General features: G+C 39.3%; 1 protein-coding gene across 1 annotated transcript in view; it reads left to right on the forward strand.

Annotated features, from left to right (window-relative positions):
* PRMT3 (protein arginine methyltransferase 3) overlaps nucleotides 1–24,537 on the forward strand; it is a 53,707-nt gene that overhangs the window by 11,917 nt on the left and 17,253 nt on the right. Inside the window, exons 8-13 of the mRNA XM_085063813.1 lie at nucleotides 343–408; nucleotides 5,578–5,699; nucleotides 8,561–8,660; nucleotides 15,373–15,451; nucleotides 20,085–20,272; nucleotides 22,356–22,442. Of these exons, the coding sequence (XP_084919939.1) occupies nucleotides 343–408; nucleotides 5,578–5,699; nucleotides 8,561–8,660; nucleotides 15,373–15,451; nucleotides 20,085–20,272; nucleotides 22,356–22,442 (642 nt within the window). The remainder of the gene's footprint in view (nucleotides 1–342; nucleotides 409–5,577; nucleotides 5,700–8,560; nucleotides 8,661–15,372; nucleotides 15,452–20,084; nucleotides 20,273–22,355; nucleotides 22,443–24,537) is intronic.

Consider the following 24,537-nt stretch of genomic DNA (forward strand, 5'->3'; position numbering starts at 1 on the left):
TCACCATTGTATATAGGTTGTTATATAAAGTTGGTGTAGTATTTGGTGCTGTTCCTGTATAGAGATGAACAGGTATTAAGAATGTTGAAACATTCCAAAGAAAGGCAGAATCAGGAAACCACATAATAGTTACCTAATTTTTCCTCCAGCTGAGGCAATTGGCTTCATTTGCCTCAGTAAATTTGGAAGTATCATATGGCAGTGTCATGATTGCAGGGCCCATATAAGTACAGTATGAACAGAGCATTCTTAGGCCAACTAAAAGCAAGTTGTTCAGAATTTTTGAATTTTATGCTGTACCTAAGTAGAAAAAGTGAACCCTTTTTGTTCTTTGACTAACAGGATAAAGTCCGTACTGAGAGCTATCGTGACTTCATCTACCAAAACCCTCATCTCTTCAAGGACAAGGTGGGTAAAACCTCTCAGAAGACACAGTCATTTCTGTGGTTTATTTTGTCTCCAACGGTGGAAACCCTGCAGGTTAGCTGCTCTGCAGCTCTGGGAACGGAGAGTCGCAGTGCCAGGATTTGATTGAATGTGCTCTGGCTTTATGAGGAGGTGGAGAGCTGCTGGAGGGTGCAGCATGCTGATAAGAGCAGTGGTGATCTCTATTGTCATTGTGCTGTGTGCCATGGCAGGGGTTCATTAATTATCCTGGCGGGGTGAAGTTGAGCCTCTCTTGTCGAGGATATTAGGTGGAATCTCTCTGAGGGCTCTTTACCAGGATTAAGTGAATTTCTATGTATGCCTGATAGAGTAAAAACGTCCTGGAAGCCCTGTGTAATTAGAGCTGGGAGAGAATTCATGTGGAACTGATTTTTTTGAATTAATGCTGTTTCGTGTCTCCAGACTGGGTTATTATTAAAGGGCTTGGAGCTGTGAGCTCGTATTTCATTTGCAGCGAGGAGGGATTTCACTGATAGGATCTTTACAGTGGTTATGACCCCTGTACAGTTATGATCCTCTTCCTGTCTTCTGTATTTCTGCTGGCTGTTTCTGATGAGCTGGTTGCGTTTTGAGTTCATATTCCCATGGGATGGTTTGGCTTGGAAGGGGCCTGAAACATCATCCATTTCCAGCCCTCCTGCCATGGGCAGGGACACCTTCCACTACACCAGATTCCTCAGAGCCCCATCTAACCTGACCTTGAATGTTTTTGGGGATGGGACATTCATACCTTCTCTAGGCAACCTGTGCTGGGGTCTCACCACCATCACAGGGAAGAATTTTTTCCTAGCATCCTGTCTAAGCCTTCTCTCTAATTTAAATCCACTCCCCCTTGTCTTGTCATGGCCCTTGTAAAGAGTCTCTCTTCATCTTTCTTCTAGAAATAGGCTCCTATCAGGTACTGCAAGGCCACAATTAGGTCACCCCAAAGGCTTCTCGTCTCCAGGCTGAACAATCACAATTCTCTCAGCCTTTGTTTGCAGGAGAGGTGAGAGAGATACAGGTCTGTCCTGGCAAGAAGAATTTCAGTGTTGATTGTGCCTACTCTTTGTCCACCCTCAGTTTTTAATTGGCAACTACAGCAGAAAAAAATAGGAAATAGTTTTCTTCCCTGTTTCATCCCAATTCATGTCACAATCCTGTTTCTACTAAACATTTCTAAACTCTTTGATTCTAGTGGGAGAACAAGCAGAAGGGTTGTAGAATTGTGCTGCCAGCTACTTAAAGGATGCAGGTGACTGTGTAGGTGGGCAGCTCATCTGACAAAGCAGAGAGATCAATAAAGGAAAGAAAACTTTCCTGGGGGAAATTTAGTTTCACAGATGCCCCTAAAATTGATAACTGCAGGTTTTCACAGGGTTACGTGAAATGTGAGTCTTCATGGAACAGTAATTGTTTGTGGCTGGTTGTTTCTCCTGTGCTGTATGTACACACTGGAAACATCCAAAACAAAATATGGATTAACTGTTTGAGTCAATGTTGCTTCAGCCCCTGTGGCAGATACACAGGAAACAGCATAGGTAATGTTGTGCTTACTCTGTTACAAAAGCATTCAACTTCTCTGAAGAAAATCTCAATTACCCCTACATCTACAAACTGATTTCTGAACATGGTTTTTACAGCAGTTTTTTGATCAACATTACCTCAAATTTATGGTGTGTCCAAACCCATCATGGTGTGTTGAGGTTGAACTAAAAGACAGATTTTCAGTTGCTTTGAGTTCCCAATATCCCTCATCCGTGTGACCAGTGCCTTATTTCTCTATTGAGCAAACAATGTAGCTTTCTTGGTAAACTGTTTCTTTGTAGCAACTTGGTAAACTTGTCCAGAATATATGGAGTTTTCTTCAGGAATCTGGCTTTGAAGTGCCATCTATTAGAGATTTCTGCTGAAGGAGTCAAGATACCTTGAGATAAACTATCGTATAAAGCTCTCAGAACCATATTAATGAGTGAAACTTCCAACTTAAAAAGGCATTTTTCCCTTAAAGTTTGATTACAATTTAAAAAAAAAATATGAGAAAAAGTTTGATACTGTATTTCCTAGAACTCCCTTACTGTATTCCTCCCTATAAAACACATACTGATGCTTTTTGGTTTTTTCTGAGCATGTAGTTGTGACTTAGTTTGGGAGGAGCTTGTTCAAAGAGCTGAATTTGTATGCTCACTTTTGGTGCAAGTCTGCATCCTAACCTTTAGGATACTAAAGAGGTGTGATTGAATGGTGATAGATGATAACAGAATATCTAGGTTTGTTTATTATGCATATTTTATTCAGAACCAGCCAATTTGTTTGTTCTCTCTTAGCTTTCAAATTAAATTATTAAAACTTGAATGAATCCTGCTTGTTGCTTTGGTTTACAGCCTGTCAAATGTGTTTGAGATGAGAATGGGGCATCAGATTACCTGGCAGGAGTAATGAAGGTGGCTGTACTCAGCCAAAGGAAATGTGGTCCATTTTACAATGAGACTGTTTTTGGTTGGAAAAAATAATTGTTTAGTGAAGCACTGTAGCCACGCTTGGTTTTTGTTGTAGAATTGAAGTCTGAGGCAAGCATCAATGCCATATTCAGGGAATAAAATGAGCTTTTAAAACATTGTTCATCAATGAAATTCATTTAATTGGACAGAATCCCTGGCTTCCTGTTTTTCTGAGTTTAAAGTAATTTTTTTGTCACTGAAAGGAGAATATGAGTTTTGCTTGGACTGCAGAGGAGGATGTGAAGCTGCAGTGTGTTGTGGTGTAGTCAAATCTCCAGTCCAGCTGCTCCGGGTCTTTGCTGAGAGGCCATATGTGATCACTGCAAGAATGTGGGAGCTGTAGACCCTTGTCCTGAGGCTAATTGGTGATCACTCTGCTTGTCTTTCCCTTCCTCACATGGATTCCAGCTCCTGTATTTGCTCTCCAGTGCCTCTTTCTCCACCCCATCCCCTGCCTAAGGCTAGATGAGTTCCATCTGGGTTTTTAAGTGACCAGGGCAGCTGTCCAAAGTGGTGTCTGTTTTGATTTTTTTCCAATTTGTGGTGATTGCTCTCTTTCATGCAACTGTACATCAAGATCATTCTTTCACAATGGTTTATTTTTGGCTGTGACTTCCAGCTGTCATGGCTCAGTGATTTGGTTAACTACCCCAGGTGAAGTGTTAGATTAGGTGATGTTGGGGGGTGTGAGATTTCAGCAGCTGCAAGAATATTGATTTTTATTTTCTATTCCTGTCTCCAGCAGATTCAGCCTAGGGATTTCTGTAGCCATAACATGCAACTGCTGAGTTGTAGAGTTGACTCCTTTTGAAGCATAGCTGCAAAAGAGTTGCAGGTGGAACAAGTAACTCTATGCACAAATTCCCTTACCTCTGCACAAGCTGCTGTAAAAAGCCCTCATACTGACTTTTTTTAGTCTGTTTCCAGGTTATAAGGGGCTCTACCAAGACAGGTGGTAGCCAATTCTTCAATCATTGCTTCCCAGACCAGCACAGCAGAAGCTTCCTTACACTGTACTGCTAAGGATAACCAGCTGGTTTTACTCATGCTGGCTTCAGGATCATTGTTCTGTGTCCATCATCAGAATGTATAGGATTGTATACAAGGAAGGCAAGCAGACCTGAGGTGCAGAGCATTCAAGTATTTGCTTTGCTGCTCTTTGTCAGGTGAAATTTAGACTTGCATGTGTGAGGTTTCGTTGTGCCAAAGCAAGAGTGATCAGTAGCTTATAAGCTGGAAAGTATATCAGCAGCAGAGTGCATTACTGCCTTGAAATATTTTGTAAAGTGAGGTTATAATTCTCAAATGTGGGGTTGATTAGTGAGGGATTTGGTGCCTTCTTTGGAAAAGGGTTTAATGTCATGAAAACTGGGAGGGCAAGTTTTACAGCACTGTGTGCTCTGAGGAGAAGAGACAGTGAAATCAGTTTCCTTTTTTAATAAATTCTTGCTGTGACTGCTAATTCTGACTCAGAGTTTGTGTTAACCTAGAAGTGTTTAGTAAGTTGTATTTACTCTCAGGTCTAGGTCTCAAGTATTTGAAATGAAGTCTCTCTTTGCTGTTCATGCTTAAATGCATATGAGTGGCTCTACATAGTGGTTAGGAAACTTGTTTTGGTTTTCAGGCTTCAGCACATTTTTGGGTTTAGTGCTTAGAGTTTTTTAACACCATTAGTAAAGCTTAGCTATATTAGATAGGAGACTAACAGTGAGAGACCACTGGTATCTGGCCAATGGAATAAAATACACCCTCAGCATCTTCAGAGATGCCTTTCAGCCCCAGTGATTCTGTGAAAACATCAAGCCTGGAACTCAGCGTAAAAATCTACTGTAGCACACTCTTTAGATTTTAAGCTGTTGAGAAGTTTCCAGCAGGTATAAAAATTCCACTATTATGATAGCAAGGCCTGAAAAAGGCTACTTGGGGAAATCTCTCTTTATGAAGCTTAAAACTGCTGGCAGCTCAGCTCTACTTAGTCATAAATTTAGTACCTAATATGTGATACACAAAAACCGAGGCATCTTGTTGTGCTGAGTGTACTTTTTTTCAAGTGTAGTGATGAAGTTTACTCTTCCATGAAGACTTAGGAATTCCATCTTACTGGACTTCTGTTGTTCTATTTTGATTATAAATGGTGTTAGACAGAAAAGATTTCCAGTGTTAAGACTGTGCCAGTGACCATTTTGAAGTTCAGTCATCTTGAACCATAGGTGTTTTGAGGCACTGTGGTCTTTTCTGGCTGAGATAAAGTTTCTGAATAGACTCTAAATGAAATACTGCAGCTAGAATGTTTTTTGAGTACCAGTGCTAAGTTCAATTATTAATGATTCAGTGATTAAAATTGCTCAGGCTATAATTTCCTTTTTCTCCTGTTCATGTAACATTTTAATTTTTCCCACATAATTGCTTGCTGTTGATTCCCATGTGACTGGGTTAATCTGCAACTGCAGTTAGTCTACTTTATTCTCTGTCTGGAAAAGGTGGTAGAGGGTGTGGACCTAGAACTGCAGTTTGACTTGGATATCTCTGCATATAACAGTAAGACCTTATTCCTTCTGCTGGAATATGGTATCTCACTGATGTAGAAAGAAATGTAAAAAAATGATAGCAAGGAAAGTGAGATGGTTTTGCTTTCATTTATTTGTTTCAGGTGGTTTTGGATGTTGGCTGTGGAACTGGAATTCTCTCCATGTTTGCTGCCAAAGCAGGAGCAAAGAAAGTGATTGGAGTTGACCAATCTGAAATCATCTATCAGGCCATGGACATCATTAGGTAGGAAAAGTCGTGGTTGTTAGTTTTCTGTTTCTACATAGGAATTTAAAATAATTTCTATAATTTGTCTGTGTTACAGAAAATAAAAGCCCTACCCTGTCAACTGCTCGCCCCCAATTCAACATTGCTGAGGGTGCATTCTGTCCTGTTAGGTCACTGAAAGTGTTAATTAGTATCAGAACTAGCACTGAACCCTGAGGGACCTGGCTACCTGTTAGGATTTTACTCCTTCTTTCAATTCTTGAACCTCATGGTCCAGACCCATCTCATGGTTCGTTTATCCACTCCACATGTCACTAATTTGCCTGTGGAGGGTATTAAGGGAGACTGAGCATATGTAAAAATTGAACAATGACATATGAAGACTTCTAGAGGATTTCCTAGCATGAGATAGGAAGAATGTGGGTGTAAATGTGCACTGTTGATAGCTGAAGCATGTTAAGTTTTTTCATTTAGGTAGATTTTGTAAGAACAGCTGTGAAAAAGAAAATCCAGGTAGGTACTGAAGAATTTGGGAGTGGCAGTTTTTTTGTGCAAGCTCAAGTCATACAGAAGTAACATTGTCTGTGCAGAATTTATTAGGTACCATTCACACACTGGTGGTGCAGCACTGCACACTTGGATGCTGTAAAATTACTCTATTGAATAAATATCTGCTTGGGGAAAGTACCATGTTGAGCCTTAAGTGCATCTTTGACTGAAATGCATTTCTGGCACAAGAACTCATTCCACGAAGAGAACTTTTCCCAGGAGTCTCTGACATCTTCAGAATGGTTACAAATGTGAAATAGTGTTTAATATCCAATATACTAGATTACAAATTTAGGGTTGTGATAACTTTCAACAAGTGCACAAAGTCCTTTGAGTGTTATTTATACTTAGGGGAGAATAGAAGTAACAGTCAATATGTATTATCTGTGGGGAGGAGAAGGGCAGGCCTTTTAAGAAAAGCAATGAATCAAAACTCTTAAACTCTTAAGAGTGATGAATTGCCACTTGAAGTACACAGCAAGTCATCAGTAAGGCTGCACATTTATAGGTACCTTCTGCTATAAAAGGTTCAATTCACATTAAAGTCTCCAGTTCACATCAAAACAATTTATATTTGTCTGGTTAAACCTACTTTTCCTAAGGGAATAAAGCTGACAAAGTTGCAGTGAAGTAACAAATATTTATTGGAATACTAAACAACTCTGTGTAGCTTAAAAAATGACTGTTGGGGTGTGCTTCCACCTGTGATTCCAGTATGTACTCAAGGGCTTTTGTCCCTCCCAGAATTCAGGTTAATTGCTAGCATGCTAATTACTGGAAACAGTGCAACCCATGTGTGTAAGTAAACCAGAATATACAGCCTGAGCAGCCTTAAAAGTAAACTTACTTTAAACTAAATGATTGCCTTTTCTTTTTCTTGCTCTGAATAGTGCCTGTGAAAATTCCTAGCACAGTGAATGACTTGATTTTTGTCATTCATTGCTGTTATGCCAGAATAGAAAGTTGAAGTAAACTTCCTAAATAGCATCTCAGCAGTTTTTCTTACAGTGTGTAAACTACATTGGTTGGTTTGGGTTTTTTTTAAACATTATAATTGAAAACAAGTATGTAGGGAATTAATCCTTTTCCTCTCTGTTGCTTTAAATCATGTCCTTGGATGTGGTCATTTAGAAAGTTATCTTCAGATCTCTTTCAGTCCTTCTTAAATTATTGTTGTGGGTGGTAGCTCTTTAACACTTTATTTCTCACTTTGAACTTCTGGTTTTACTTCTGTTTAGAACATTAAATATGATGTTAAGTAATGAACTACTACCTTCTAACAGAAGAATGTCTTGTGTAGAGGGTTTAATTGATCTTTGCAACAGCCCACGTGTTCAAGGAGCCCTTTGACCCTTCCTTTCCCTCCCTTCACACTGATCATTCTTCCATTGTCTTTTAGATTGAATTTTTAATGTCATTACTGGTCTGCATTGAAAGCCAGACAGAGTGTAAGAGTAAGATATCAGGATAGGGAGGGAAGGGGCAGAGATAAGAACTGCCACGGGAAGATAAATTTCTGTGGTGAGAATACTTTCCTTCCCCCTGTAAGAATACCTATGGTAATAAAGATATGTGCAAGAAAGACTAATATGGTTTGCTGAAAAGAAAAACAGTACATTTCAAGCATTTGCACACTTAGTAATTTCACTGTTGTGCAGTCCTTGTTTCAAGCCCTGTGGTTCTGTCACACTCCCTCCTCCTTGTGCAGGATGGTTGTCCCATGACGTGCATGTGAGGTAATAGCTGATCACTGCAGGTACTGAGCATTGCAGATGCTTCTGCCCAAATCACAGTGGGGAGGGTGCCTCAATTGTGGAAAAACTGTAGTACTGATTTAGAGGGAAGCTTTGTTCTCGGTGACTTTGCAGCTGGTTTGGTTAAATAAAAAAACGAGTCGTGCAAAACAGCTTTGTGAGGAAGTTAATTTCCATTGCTGTTCTGATGTGGTGAGTAGTCTCTGATTGCTGTGGAGGTCAAAGGAGGAGAAATGGGAACAAGCAACTCTTAAATAGAGAGGACCAGCAGTTTTAAATGGTCCTCTTCTCTATTTTCCTGGTTTTTGAAGCTTGCACATCTGCATGCATGGCACGTTGGAGATGTACAGATCTACTGTCTGCCATCTTCTCCTGGCACTAAATCTGCTGCAATTTTTAGCTACTTGGAAATGTTCCCTCTGAAATATAACTGAGGAATAGTACGTTCTGGTGCTTCTTGATTAGTTAAACCAAAACGTTTGTGAGGGGAAAAATGTGAAATACAGATGTCAATATATCTCTCTTGACAGCATGAATTGGAAGTAGAAACTAATTTGTTTATGTTTTAACTTGCAGATTAAATAAACTTGAAAACGTTATTACATTAGTGAAAGGAAGAATTGAGGAAGTAGATCTGCCTTTGGAAAAAGTGGATGTAATTATATCTGAGTGGATGGTAAGGTGCATGACTATTCTTTTCAAGTTATTTTCAGGAAAAAAAGTGTTTTATTTAATTTGAAAAGTTATTCCTTAAGTGGTGCTATTTTTTTTTAACCAAAGCATCTATCATGCTTCCAGCAGTGTCTTTGACAATGTCAGAGGTTGGATGGCAGTCTTGATTATGTGGTACTTGGACACAATTCCTGATCCCTGTTGTTTAAGCTCTTTCAACTCAAGCTTCCCTAAGTACAGTTGAGCTGCTTTAGGTGCAACAAGCTTCTGTTACATAGTTGGTTTGCAAACCTATGAAGCACTCAGTCATACTCTTGTGGCTGCTCAGGTGAAAGTAATGGAGAAATATTGTATTGGTCATCTAGCTAGGTAATTCTGGGTAAAATACCTTCAGTCTGCAAATTCAGCTAAGGACTGTCCTGACTCCAGGAAAGGTGATCAGGAGGGGAGGTGCTGCCTCTGAAAACCTGCAAATACAGGGAGAGCTTGAAAACAGCATTGCTTTTCATTGCTGGGCCTTTGTATAACAGTAAAAACGCTCATTTTAAAAGTACAAAGTGAGTGTGATGGACAGCAGCAAATGCAGTGTCTAAATGAGCCTTCTGGAATCCATTGGATCTCAGCTGTTGGCCTGTTACCTTTTCCATGTGGTGCCTGATGGTGGTACACTCCTGTCCTTGCTACCTGCCATTAATCCTAGTAAAGAAATTTGTGTTACAAGACCCAGTGCCAGCCTGATCTTCACAGTGACATAGGAATACCTTTTTCCCATCAAAAATGTGGTAGGAAACATCTCTTGGAACATTTTTTTTCGTGAACTTCTGCTATTCGTATCCTCACGTCACAGACCTTCAAAAAACACTTCAAAACACATGTTTACTTCATGCTACCTCCAGCTGTTTGGACTTTAAAAGTACTTTCTGCCTAATGTATGTTATTTGAAGCATGAGCTTAATTCAGTGTTGAGGTCACTAGTTTCAAGGATAGTTTAAGCCACTGCCTTAAACCAGTGATTTAAAAATAGCACCTTATAGTTAGTGATTTCTGACAGTATGGTGGCTTCACTAGAAATGGAATTACAGTTTTTTTCAGGGAAACTTCTGATCAGATGCCTAATGTGTGCACCAAGATTAATGTTCCCAAAATCACATTTCTCCTTCTGGAGCCCAAGATTTGGTTTTAAAAGAACCTGGGCAGGTGAGCTGAAGTCATGTTGTAAATCAGTGCCTCTAAGGTGAAGTAAAGGATTTCACAACTCAGATCTTGTAAGAAATGAAGTATTAAATATTCCATGTTTGTCATTTGTGTGCTAATTTACCTTTTTTATGTTGTAGTTGTGTAGCCATGTGCATTTCACTTAATTAGGTATTCTAAATATTTAGGAATGTTAGGATTTTTATAGGTTGCTGCAATACAGAGATAAAGAGGGCAATGCTGTGGAAATAAGATTGATAGCAGGACAGTGTACACACTGTTCCAGCACTGTCCACAAAGGAACATTATGTTGCCTGGATGCAGATGAAGATTCCTCTTTGTCTGCCTTTCTTGTGTGAATTTCCTTTTTCATTTCCTTCCCTACATGATACAGTGTGTTGCCTATGTGTGAATGCAAGTGCTTGGAAATGCTGGGAATACTGAAGCATGAGAGCAAAAAAGAATTCAGTGTATGTCAGGTTTTGGGTCTTTATGTAGAGAATCTGTATGATCTGGCAGGAAAATTCTCACGTTATTCTTTGTAACAAAAATATGAAAAGTTGCAGTTCTGGTTAGAAAACAAACTGCTTTTAGGTTAGTAAATGTCAAACCCTTTTGTGGAGCCATAGCTTTGTTTTGCTTGGTACAGAACAGTCCTTAAGACCAGTACACAATAAGCTTTTTTCTTTTTTTTTAGAGCTGTGTCTGGAGCATCAGAAAATTAAAAACAAGTATGAAGCAACAGAGAGGAAAAATACTGCATTCCCCCAGGATTGTTACTAGATTAGGCTTTCTGAAAAAGCTGTCACATAGAGCAGTGCCTTATAAAAGGTACAGCATTGCATTATGAGCATCTCAGTGTGATTGTTTCTGATGATCATTTACTTAATTGCAGAAGTGACCTATCACTGCCACAAACTGCTTGCTGTTCTTCCCTCTTTTTCATTTGTAAATTTGTTTCTTAAATTATGGGAAAATGGGAGAAGTATCTTCAATATTCCACAGTGGGCAGGTGTGTGTGAAGGCCAATGTGTCTGTGTAGAAATGTATATTTCAAATGTATGCTTGCCCTCTTCCAAAATGATATTTTCCCGTTTTAAATTCCCCTGGATATGGTTTTGTCATGTTCCAGGATTAGAGGCTGAATGAAGAGCAACTGTCTCTTCAGTGGTTTTATTTCAGCCTGTGAAAGAAATCAGTAGTGATCTTGTCTGTAATGTACTAAAAGCAGTTTGTGACAACTGGAGTTTGACAGTGTTTAATTGTTTTTTCTATGGAGTGCTTTATGATACTGAATATGCAGCAGAATTTTATGCAAGATCAAACTGAGAAAGAGATGGACTGTAAGATTAAAATACTCTGAGGTTACAACCCAGTACTCATCTTTTAATCACCTTTGGTCAGATAGCTAATATTCTCTTTTCTACTTTTTCTTTTCTTACTTTTTGTATTTGTTTCTGTTTTTTAAAAATAATTTTGAAATTGCATGAGAATGGGCTATGAACAGAGACATTCAGGATCTAGGCAAAAGGACAAGGAAGAGAGCATGTCTGAAACACTGGAAATCAGCTTCTCTCTCCTTCCTCCTTTCCCTTGTTTCTGTGAGAGATATACAGTGATTTCCTAGCATGACTTTTTTTGTCAACACCAGCAATGGGTATCACTTTTCTGCTCTTCACATCTTCCCATTTGGTGTTCTCACTTTTATTTGTTTAAGGACACAACAGGGTGTGCATAATGCCAAAGTCAAGCTGTGATTCTGGAATTTGTGAGCTCGCTCTGTCCGTAATGAATTATTTCCTTTTGTTTTTCTTTTTTTTTTAATTAAATCATACATGAGAGATCAGCATGAAGGCTAACTTAGCATGTGGGAAGTGGTGCTGCAGCAGAGCATGCTGAAGAGTTTAAGTGTAGCTGCTGCTTGTCATTTATATGTGTCACAGGTTTTGGGGGGATTTTGTCAAATAAAAAGTGATTTTTCATGATATTGAGTGGGCCATGACAGTTTTGTGCATTTGTTAAGGCCAGATTAAGTTTTGTGTTAGAAATCTGAATCTGTTGTCCAATCTGTGTTGCATTCCTTCTGTAACTTATTTTACTCTGTAGGACAGTGGAAATCTTGTAGTTAGAAACTTCACTTCAAGAAACTAATGCACTTTTTTATACCAGGGGAGATTAAAAAAGATAATAATGTCAATTCTTGGGGCCAGTGATTTGATAGCTACTTTTCAACTCATTAAATATTCAGTATTGGGCCTTACTGAATCTGGAGAACCAGACTGGACAACCAGTAATGTTGCAGAAAATTGAAATGTTTCTTTGATAGCAGGTGGAGGGCAAACACAGTGCTTGTTCAAGTAGCTAAGTACTTCTTCTCAATTCTATCTTTACAAACTTTTTCTGCTGTACCAAAGATTCCACTAATTCTTGCTGTTGTAAACACGCTAATACCACTTTTTGATGCTTTTAAAGAGCTTAAACTCTTCTACTCCACAAAGATGATCATGATAAATACTGAAACACTAAAGCTAAAAGAGCTTGCTGTACTTATGTTTTGGTTGATTGGTAAAATATTTTTAGGTAGCTTTGAATTAAAATGAAAACAAATGTGAGAATGCTGTAGTGCGTTAGAATAATAGAGGAAAATTTAACAATGCAAGATACTAAGGCATCAGAGATTTATGAGCCTTTTATAATTCTGTTAGGAACACAGAACACAGATAAAAAGGATATATAAGAAATGTAGGAATATTCACATTGCTGTGGATTCAGAGGGCAGACATGATGCAGGGCACAGGTGTGTGCTTGAACACAGTTACTCCACAGTGCTGTGTATTTATTTCTGCTCCTGACCAGATCTGTTTGTGTGGGAGACCATTTCGTTGTTAGCTGGAGAGCATTTCGTTTCAGCTTTGCAAATATAAAAAATAAGGAACTTCATGTTCCTTTTGAGAAGGAACAGCTTTTTAGTAGGAAACGCATAATGGGGCAGCATAAAATTTAAGGTGTTCTGTGTATTTGGGTTGTCTTAAACAGAGAAAATGTCACCTTTTATGCATCTTAGTTTAACCACTATCAAGATTGTACCAATAATATGCAGCTCACAGATTTGTGTCCTAGAGATCTCTTTGCTCTGATTGATTTTGAGGATGCCACTACATGCTTAAGAAGAAACAAACCTCTGAATGTTTTTGGGGGAGAAGCCAGAGTCCCACAGCATGATGGGGGAAAAGATGTCAGGTGTAATTCTCTTTCCAGAAGGCACCCCTACAGGTGGGGCAGCAGGCTGTGAAATTGCATTCTAATTTACACTACAGATGAGCACAGCACACTGAGCAAAATGCTTTGGTGTAAGTAGTAAATGACTTGATTCAGTACCATCAGTGGTTTATGTAACTTACAGGAATGCTGTAATGAATTGGAGCGATGAGAGAACTGGGAGTGGGGGGAGAGCCAACAGTGCCAGAGTGGAAGGGTCAGGGAAAGGATAGTGAGAATTTCTCTGTATTTCTCATGAGAGAGTGTCTCCCAGCTGTACTTCTTGCACAGGATGGCAGGTATAGTTAGTGGGCAGAAAGAAGGGAGTGAAGAGCTGATCCATAAAAATGTCACTTTGAGAGTTGCTGGCTCTTGCTGGTAACTAGTCTTAAGATAAGTCCTAGAGGTTACCTTTAAAATACTGTGAAAACAACTCATTTTCAGTTGCAGACATCTAAATATACTTTTTGTGAGCTAAACATATTCTATTTTTAAGCCATAAGAATAATAGTGTAAAACAGAAACCCGTGGTTCCGTGCTGTGCTTTTGGCTAGCTGTGGGCATCAAATTATCCCTGCCTGACGCAATTGGAGCTCCTGGCCTTTTCAGCTGCTCAGCAAAGCCTACTAACTAACAGCCCTTCTGCTCACAAAGCAGTAGTCTTCCATCTGGGACTTATTCTAAGGACATAGAGAAGCTGGGCAGGGAAGTGGAAGAACAGGCAACACTGGAAGAAAAGTTTCCACTGGAGCGCTGTTAGCAGAAGAAACAGGCTGAGAAAAGGACATGGCCATTGTTCTCACACTGTGTTCTTGTTGAATACAACTATGTCATGCTTCAAGTTTCTGGCGTTTTCAGTTTTGTTTTTCATTCTGAAGTCTGCAGATCGTGGCATTTATAAGCAATTCTGAAACTTGAAGTATGTTTGTAAGATCATTGGCTCCAGCACTAAACCATGTCCCCAAGTGCCACATTCACATGACTTTTAAATCCCTCCAAGGATGGTGACTTCACCACTGCCCTGGGCAAACATGTTCCAGTGCTTGATAACCATTTCAGCGAAGAAATTTTTCCTAATAGCCAATATGAAACTCCCCTGGTGCAGCTTCCTAGCTTTCCTTTGTTAGATTTCTGCTGGCTGGGCTTGTAGGACTGCAAGTCCAAAGTCTGGATATCACTTGTCCATTTTGTTCTTGCCTACTGGCAGTGTTTAAATCAAGCCATGTGGCTAAGCTGTGTTTTAAGCAAAATGAAAATTAGAATGCTAAGTGAAAATTCAAAGTCTTCGTTGGTATTTGTCTTAATTGATTTGATGTTGTGGGGATGTAGATGAAATATGTTCAAGTATTGAGTCGGAAAGATACTCAGACTTGGAGGATAGGAAAGGTACAAAATCAGTAAATCAATTGGAAAACAAAGGGCTGTTTATCTCATAAATCTGCAATTCGTTTAGAAGTAGTAGAGAAAATGGATGTTCTCTATAAAATGTTAATTTTATTTAATGCTGTTATATGTTTTTTTTATATCTTAAATATTTCAGTAAGGAATGCTTCCATTTCAGAAAATGACTCACTGAAGTTTACAATAAGTTACTCTAAACACCAATAGCTGTATGATTGACCTGCCATAAAATTAATTCCAATACAAAAAAACCCCAATGCGAATCTAGTTCTAACCATTTTTATCCTGGAAATCTTGCAAGTCTGGGTGCTGCTAAATGATGTAGAACACCCAGAGAACCGAATGTCTTTGGTGCATGATTTATTTTCACCTCTTAGTGAGCATTGCCCAGGGTGATACCGGGCACTAGGAGGTTGCAAATATGAAGTAGCCAAGATGCATTCCATTTGGCCTTTCTCTGACAACAGTTTCAGTGTTACTTGCAGTTCTAAGGGGGAAGGAAATTTTTTTATTGTTTCTTTTTCTTGGAACCCGACAATTATTACTAAAAAAATCAATATGTGCAGCTTTTCACTTGGTTTTATTTGAGTTTGATGTCTTTTGATGTTGTAGGGCTCTTGTTGTGTAATTACTGGTATAGATGGCACATTTATTTTCTTTATGTGCTATATACTTGCAGTTTGGGAAATCAAAGGTGATACTTTATGTAAGAACTTTTGAAGTGGCAATGCTGTTGTTGAGAAACTCTCTAGGTGTGTGGGCTTATAATGTTAAATTGTGTTGATAAAGTCTATCTGTGGAATGAATAAGTAAGCTGCATAAGAAACAGTGATTTGTAAGTTCTTTCTATTTTCTCTAAACAGGGTTATTTCCTTCTCTTTGAGTCAATGCTGGATTCTGTCATCTATGCAAAGGACAAGTACCTGGCAGAGGGAGGCTCAGGTTGGTGCTCAATTCTTTCAATAAATTTAGCTCTGGGGGGAAGCTAAATGAACTCAGGGACTTAGAATAAGCTATGCATGGATGAGAAAGTTGCCAGTCTCAGTGAAAAATGTTTCCATTAGTGGGAGCTTCAAGACATTAATTTACTGTATGGGTAATAGAAGAACATTAGATGGGGTACCAAGGTCTCAAGTTAATACTGTTTTTAAGAATAGAGGGGGTTATTTATTTTTAAGTACAGACTAAATTTTTCCTCCCTAATTCTTCCCTACAAATGTGGGCATTTGTTTTCCTGTCCTGAAATCCAAGTTTTTTCATAACTATGAACAGAGGAAAATAAATTCTATCCTGTCAGATGTAATACTGTTTCAGTAAGCTGCTATGGGTTAGAGGAAAAGTGGATAGGGTGTTTTCCTGGGGGAGGGAAGTTGTGTAGGTAGGACATAGTTCCAAACAGATGAAATAACTAATGGAATTACACTGTTTCAGTTCTGCATATTTATCTTGGGGGTAATATATTCTTTGTTTTTATGGTTTGAGGGCAGGGTTGTGACAAAACAAAAGGGATTGATTTGAAGTAGAGTTCGTTTACCCATTTAAGTAGCTCAGGTAGTGTCATCTTAAGCAGTGTTCAAATGCCTGTAAATATTTGTTCCTCATGTGATGCAGTTTTGTGCATCACATGAGTTAATTCCTTTGCCAGTATTGTATTTCATACTGACCTTTTCAGTCATAGTCGTCAGTCTGGGGTTTTTTTTCCCCTTTTGTGCTAACCATGCACACAGTCTCACTACACTGACCTAATGATTGGATTAATGACTGTGTCACAGTGCTTGCTGCAGTGCTTCCCTCTGATTGCAGTGAGCTTTTGTGTACTACAGAGTGCAGCAGGAAAAACGGGGTTTATGCAGTTGGTCACAAAGATGGATATACAAGCAAGGGATGTCTTGGGATATTTAGTAGCCATATTTAGTTGAGCAACATGACAGAATAAGAGCTTTTTTTGTTCTCAGTAACCTAAAATAATCCAGCCACAGCAGGAACACAGGTGTGCTCTGTATAGATATATCCTGATAATTTTACATTGCAATACAATTAGATCCAGGGACATTCCCTAAAATCATAAAGAATCACTTTATGCTTAGCTACTACTTCCAAAGCCTTCTGAAAAGGGGCAGAAATTTTTGACCTGTGTTTAAACTGTGTTGTTGGTAGGTTTGCTGCTGGTTTTTAACTCCCAGAGATTCCTTAGAGAGACAGGGTATGCTGGTTCTGCAGTGCACTTACCCTTTGTGGTCTGAGGATGGTCTTGGGACCTTGGATTCTTCATAGAGCACACAGTGTTGTGCAGGCACTGATGGGATTTTCAGTTCTCTTCACAGGTTCATTAAGGGGCTCCTCTGCCCAGCAGCTGAATGGCTGTGCCTCAGGTCCATGAGGAGGGTGCTCAGCAACACAGACTCCTCTGCAGTGTAGCTGAATTGCACATCCAAATCCAGCCAGAACTCAGAGTTCACTCTGAGGTGAAGCCTTACCAGAGAAACTCCTGAATCTGCTTAATTTTGTCTAAAGCCACTCAGTACCATTCAGCCCAAGATCATTATTACAGAGAATGTTTGAAAGCTGAAAAAAGCAATAGCAGCAGCTGCCATTTGAGCAGATCTTTCAGTGATTGAGCTGAGAATAGAATCCACATTTGCAGATATGTGTTCAGTCGGTCATATCGTCATTACTTCAGTTCAGCCTATTGGTGTGCTGGAGTGGATTGTGCCAAGCTGTCTGGGATAATGTGTACAGTATAGAATAGCTTGGTTTGGGAACAGAACATTTTTGCTGCCCAGGGCCCATCTGTTTGTTCTTTAGAGCTGTTGCTAAAGTATAGATTTTTTTCACACACCTGAGTCCAGTTCTCATTGGTGAAGGGTGACAAAGGTAAGGAAGGTGTCATTCGAAACACAACGCATTCAAAACATAATGCTTGTTCACATCAAAATGGTGATGGTATTCACATGGAATTATTCCTGTGTGTCTGGAGGATTGCTGCCTTACCCTTCAGCGTCCTGGAGCTGGTGAGGCATTGCTGAGGGCTGAAGGATTTCCCATCACATTGTCCCCACCACGTGAGCTGCTGCTGGTGACGGATGGCTCGTGGGCACCGAGTCGAGAAGGACACAGATGGTCAAAGCGATGAATCTGGGAGAGCTCTGAGCACTGGGTGCTTTTGTCCAATCAGCATTTTGCTCCTTTCACCTGTGAGAGGGAATAATTATTGAATTATAGGCTTAATGGGGGAAAAAATGACACGTGTGTCAGGATTGCACAGGAAAGTGTTACCGGGCTGCAGAAAGAGCAGAGGATTTCCAGGGAAGTCAAGGATAATGGGGAAATGGCAAATGCAATTTTGTGCAGATGCTTTTAAATGCTTACAAAACTAACTATACAGTGTTGAGATGATTTAGGCTGATACTCAGCATTACTTACATTTCCAGTCAAACCTCAGTACAGCATGTAGGACATAGGTGGGTCTGTAAATCTGGAAGTTAAGAAATCACTGTAGTCTTTTGCCTGAGCCCTGTTGTGGTGGACCACAGATTTCTTTTTGTGAAGTCTGAATAGACATTGTCTACTTTTGCTGTTATTAATAGTAAAAACACAGATTAAATTGCAGCATTTAGTGTTTACATTTTTCCTTGTTCTTCAGCACTTCATATAATCGATCATGAGTTGCACTGCTGATTTAAGGATTTGCTGTGAGAGCAAAGATTTAATAAAAACTGATTATGATCCAGTTCAAATCTTTTATGCTTGATAGAGGTGATCAAACTTCTCCTTGCTTTACAGCATGTCCCAGAAATTTGGGCTAATCAGAGGAACGAAGTTTCTAAAGCAGTTGACCACATTTTGTTGTGTGTTTAATTTTCATTTCCAGTGGCACTACAGCGCTGCTGTGTGTTCTTTAATCAGGGACTGCCAGTCTTTATCTCTCTTCTCACCATATCATTGCATCCTATGAAGCCTGTTCCCCTGAGAAACAATCCCTCAGAGGCTGTTGTCCCTTGCTTTTGATGTCTGTATCACACTATCTTTTAATTTTTGGAGCACCAGTGGTTGGTGTTGAAGGTGTGAAGTGCTGTGAGATAAAGCCAAGTGTAGCACATCCACACTGGTAAACAGCAGAGTGAAAGCTGCTAAGTAGGGGTGATGATACTTTACAATTTAAGCTTGTTGATATTTATTTATTCTGCTTTAAATAGTCAGCAAGTGAGAAGAATGTCAGTGTGCTTACTTTAATGTCTTTATATAACAAAAAAAAAACCTTCTTTAGTGAAGGTTATTCTTTATCATCAATATTTATAAGATTATTTCCTTTAGGCTAGAACTATCCTCACTATATTAAAGTTCTAATTTCAATTTGCTGCTTCTAGCTTCAGTATTTTGCAAGGCAGAAAATACTGTTTTTCTGACCTACCATGCCATACCAATAATTTCTCCATATTCATTTTGATAAACTATAGTTTCAAACAGAGCTGAAGACAAAATTAATTTTACAGTTCACCAGATTTCGGGGAGGAAAAGAGAAACTTATCTTCAGTGGTATTAACACTGTCCCATTCATGTATTAATATAAAATAAAATTAAATTAAATTGGGTATTTTAGTTGACATTTTGCTCTGAAACCAGATCAAGAATTCAATATATGTGGCTTAGAGGCTTTAAAACTCTGAAGAACAAACCATGGGAATTTCTTTATGTAAGGAAACCTAGCTAAATATAAATTGAGCTTCTCTTACTATTTGTTAGGGTTATAGACAACCATGTTCATAGCAGCTGTTCTTTGTGGCTTTTCCAATCAGTTGAGATTGCCAAGAGATTGACTGACTTTGTTGGCATCTGTTTAAAAGGCAAATGTCAGTCTTCCACTGCTATTTATAAAAGCTGTAAATAGTTACTTGTTCTGAAGATGTGCTTGGGAGAAGGAAAAACACAACTGTGAAGATAGTGTAAGAATGATAGCTGTTATCCTAAAAGTGGGAAGGAGGGAATCAGTGAGGTTATCTTCTGTCTGTTGGGTCACTTCCTACTCTTCAGATGCAGACTGAAAAGTGCTTATTCTTTCCAGTACCCAGGAATAATTTTTTTTAGGTGTTAAGGTAAGAATCAGCCAGAGCTGATAGCAAACTCTTGGGTATTTGCTCTTTTCTGGAAATAAAGGCTTTTCACAGAGGTTTCTTCTTGTTGCAAAGCCCTCACTTGAATTTCTGCTTGGGTGTCTGTCTACAGACATGAAATGTACTTTAGGTCAGTTGCTGTACAGAAGCCAGAATAGCATATTCCAAATTATTTCCTTCAGACATTGAGTTTCCAATAATTTCCTGGCAGTGGGATTCAGCTACAAAGGTATTTTGTAATGAATAGGAAATACCAGAGTAGTGTGGGAAAATTAAATTTTTGTGTCTAGACTCTTCTGTGGATAAATGGGACTCTAGAAGGTAAAGTAGCAGCAAAAGTATCTTGTCCAAGGGCTAAAAAAAGTTCTTTTGTTTATTCTTTTAAGGTGTTAACACTAAAAGAGAAAAGTCCTCTTTATATGTGTGTAAAATAAAACGTCTCTACTCTGTTTGTGTTGTTACAGTTTATCCTGACATGTGCACCATCAGTCTGGTAGCTGTTGGGGATATGAATAAACATGCAGACAAGCTGCTTTTCTGGGAAGATGTGTATGGGTTTGACATGTCTTGTATGAAGAAGGCTGTCATTCCAGAAGCTGTGGTGGAGGTGCTGGATCCAAACACGCTGATATCTACAGCCAGTGTCATTAAGGTACCACACTGCTCAATGCTTAGCAGCCAGATTAGAAGTTTCCTTGGTTTGTGGAGGAGGGGAAAAATTCACATGGCACACACAAACGCTGGCATCTTCAAAATTATGAAAGAGCAGTGAGGTTCTTGCTGTTAAAACTGGAAGGTTTGTATTCATTGCTTTTTTTACCAACTCTGAGCTTTTAATAAGGTAATTTTCCCTTATTTAGGTTATTCTGTTCTATGATTTCTTCTCTCCAAAGCCAAGTTTACTTTGGTAATGCTTTACTGGTAATAATGCATGCATGACTCTTTCTAATATGAGCTGTCCTGAGCAGTCACTGTCTGTCCAGCTCACATGTAGGTGCTTACCAAAATTTTGCCATCATGCAGCATGTAGCATAACTGTTATGCTGAATGGATTTATATTCATTTATTCTCATTAGCCATCGTGGCTTTTAAAATAACTTAAAATCAATGCACGTGCTCGTTTGCTGGAGTTACAGTACAAAGTAGTAAAATTAATGAGTTGAGGAACAGTGGCATTATAGGTAAATTGTTTTAATCAATAGCTGTTCCACGAAACAAATGGATTATATTTTGTAGGGAAAGTTTAAAAATGTTCCAATTCATCATTATGATTATTACAGAAGGTACTTTGGTGCGTTTGCTCAGATCAGGTGCTGCTTGTTCTATATAGTTTATAATGTAACTTTTCAGGGAGGAAAACATTCCCTAAAGAAAGATGAGGCAGCATGAAGAACCATGGAAGGCCTTGGGTTAAAGATCATCCAGTTCCAACCCCCCTGCCATGGGCAGAGACACCTTCCACTAGAGCAGATTGCTCAGAGCTCCATCCAGCCTGGCCTGGCACATTTCTAGGGAGGGGACAGCCACAGCTTCTCTGGGCAGCCTGTGCCAGTGCCTCACCACCCTACAGGAAATATCTTCCTTATATCCAATCTAACCTACTGTCCTTTTGTGTGAATCCATTCCCCCTTGTCCTGTCCCTCCATGCTCTTGTGAATAGTCTCTCTCCATCTTTCTTGTAGGTTCCCTTCAGGTGCTGTAGGCCACAATTAGGTCATCCCAAAGCCTTCTCATCTCCAGGCTGAGCACAGCTCTCTCAGCCTTTCCTCATAGGACAGGTGTTCCATCATCTTGGTGGCCTCCTCTGGACTCATTCCAACAGGTCCACATCCTTCCTGAGCTGAGGACCCCAGAGCTGATGCAGAAATCTTGCAGAGAGGAGGGAAGAATAACCCCATGTACCAACAGAGGCTGGGGGCCTACTGGCTGGAGAGCAGTAGAGAGGAATTTGGGGGTTCTGGTTGACACCAAGTTTACCATGAGCCAGCAACATACACCCTTGTGGCAGAGGCAGCCAGCAGCCTCCTAGGTGACATTAGGAGGACTTTGCACCAGCAGGTCAAGGGAGATTCATCTTCTCTTGCACCTCAGGGAGGTGACTGTACTCAGGGAGATGACTGTACTCAGGGAGGTGACTTCTGGAGTGCTGTGTCCACTCCTGGGTTCCCATTGTACTCAGGGAGATGACTTCTGGAGTGCTGTGTCCACTCCTGGGTTCCCCCAGCAGCAGTGAGATGACTGCCCTGGAGTGAGCCCAGTGAGAGACTGCAAAGGGGCTCTCCTGAGGTCTCTTTCAACCTCAGCTACTGTGTGATCAATACAAAGCCAATCTGGCAAATCAAAAAAGCCCAGTGTTAACCCATACCAGTTTTGTACTGCAGTTTACCATGTGACTACATGAACTAGGGGTGAAAAGGCAGGTGCCTGTGAGAGCTGCTTACTCTCAACAAGGGGCAGCTGTTATCAAGAGGCAACTTCCCTGATCAGAATGAGCTACTATGTGTGGTTCCATACCACTACTACTCCAAGTGTCATGTGGGAAAGAGGAGTTTCAGGTGTTTTGTCACATGGGATTGGGTGGTTTTTAAGTCTTCCCATTTTTTGTAAAGCTGAAATAGTATTGCCTTATAAAGGTTGTCTTATTTTGGGAGCAACCAAATAACCTTCATCTAAAGGGAGATCTTAATTGACATTCCTCACTGTTACTGACAGAATTTTATTGTTGTTTTTGACAGCATATCGACTGTAATACTGCATCCATTCCAGACTTGGAATTCTCTTCAGATTTCACCCTGAGCATTACAATGAGCACACAGTGCACGGTAAGACAATTTTAGTTCCTTCATATATGGTTGGTATCACATTGGACTAAGAGACAATGCATTAATTATCCTTCATTTTTCATCAGTCCTTGCCTTGAAACATTCACTTCTGCAGTATAGAGGTGTTAGATGAGCTCCTTCTATAAAGAGAGATGGATGTAAAAACTCCAGTAGTGGTGTTAGGGGGTAATACAGGTAGATGAGGAGAGGGAAAGGTAAGGAGCCTTAACATTGGGATCTTTCTCTTTTGTTTTCTAGCCCATTTTCTGAAATAGGAGAAAGTCTGGTGTTAGCTTGGCCAAGTAATGCATTGAGTTTTTAAATACTACATTATAAACAAAGGCAGGGTGGCCTAATTTTTACAGTAATTTCAGTAATTTGCTTTTATATTCAATACCAATTATAAGTGCTTTCTACCAGTTTATTAAAATACCATAATCAAATTTGACAAAAGTTTGCATTGGGCTCTGAGATATGTAGTAAAAACTGAAATTTTTGCAGTCTGGAGTATTGTGAAACTTCTGGGAATTTCATGCTTAAGTCACATCACAAAATCCAGGCTAAAGGGGTAATTTTTGGCTTACTTATAACCCACTATGATTAAGTCTGCTACAGCTGATTTATTGGGTTTTTGCACAAGTTTACAAAGAAGAGCTACAGGCTTTCCTCTGGCATGGACACAAAGAATATGTTTCTGTATGATATAAACTACTTAAGCTGATGACAAAATCTTGGATGCCTCCATCAGGCAATGTAATTCCTGGTTTGGATGTTAGTTCATTCTCTGCATTTGCCAATGTTTTTGCAGTGTAACAGGCTGCATGAGTTTGTTGTTGTTACAAAGTGAAATTTTCCCATGTGTGTAATTTAAATCTTTATCGTTTTGAATTAGTGAGTGTATACAAATACTTCATATTTATTTGTCAATTATCATCAGATAAAGTAAATACACAGTAGCATCTTGGCTTTTATTAAATGGAAACTGTATATTTTAGTGTGCATACCAAAAAAGAACAAACCCTCCTGTTTTAAGATGTCATAGAAACAGGATAATTCTAGTTGCCTCAGGGCAGGGTCAGATTTGATTTGAGATCAAATTCCACTGCAGCCCTAGTTTAATTTTCTTAATATGACCACATTTGAATAACTGATTAAACAGAAATCTTTACAAAATGTTGGCCATCTTTCTGATGTTTGGGTAAAGTAAAGTAGCTTATTTTATTAGTACTGTTTTCCCCAGCACTAGGGTCTTACAAAAACTTCATTTCTGTTCTGTTATTCTGGGGTATCACTGGCATATAAATCAAGATGTATACCTGCATTTTATGACTTTTAAGAAGAAGGGGAGGGAAGTGGGGGAAGAGCAGTGTTTCTGAAATTTTGCAGCGAATGCAGGTTCTAAAAAATGATCAGAATGCTGTAAAGTATTTTGCACTTCATCATTTAGGTTTATTGACACTTTGAGTGAAATTTCCACTGTTTCTATGATGGATTGTAGAAGTTTAGTTGAGGGTTGACAGTTCATCCATCATATCAGGCTGCCTAACCTTGCAGTAAATGAACAATAAAAGTCCATTATTTATGTGGAGAATTCTTGAGGAGATGCTTTAAGATTGCAATTTGTCCTTTGAAAATAATATTTGATTTTTTTCTCGTTTGCATATGTGTTTTGTGGTTTTGCTGGCTTTTCATTTTCTACACGAAAAGAGAAAGTTGCTTACATTTCCCCAAATTCTAGGGTTTGGTACTCGTCTCTTACAAATTGTCCAGGTGTTTTTTTAATACAAACATTTTAAAATAGCTTTGCTTTGTTTACAAAAAAACTATTCCACAAAAATGGCAGTTTGGAAATCCATCTTTATATGCTTGTATTTCATTTCCAAGCAGCTTTTCCTCAGCCATGGAAGCAGATTTGGTTGCCTTGTTCCTAGTGTCACCATCAACATTGCTGCTACCAGAGCAGTGTTACCATCACAGCTAGGACTCCCTCTGTTGAATAATCTTGTTTTTGCAGAAGCTGTGCACCTATGAGAAGTAATTTAACAAGCAGTGAGAGAAAAGAGCTGTGGGCTGTTCTGGTTGGAGTGTGCAACAT

The sequence above is a fragment of the Lichenostomus cassidix genome, chromosome 5 (genome assembly GCF_008360975.1).
Source record: "Lichenostomus cassidix isolate B80296 chromosome 5, HeHo_3.0, whole genome shotgun sequence".
NCBI lineage: Eukaryota > Metazoa > Chordata > Aves > Passeriformes > Meliphagidae > Lichenostomus > Lichenostomus cassidix.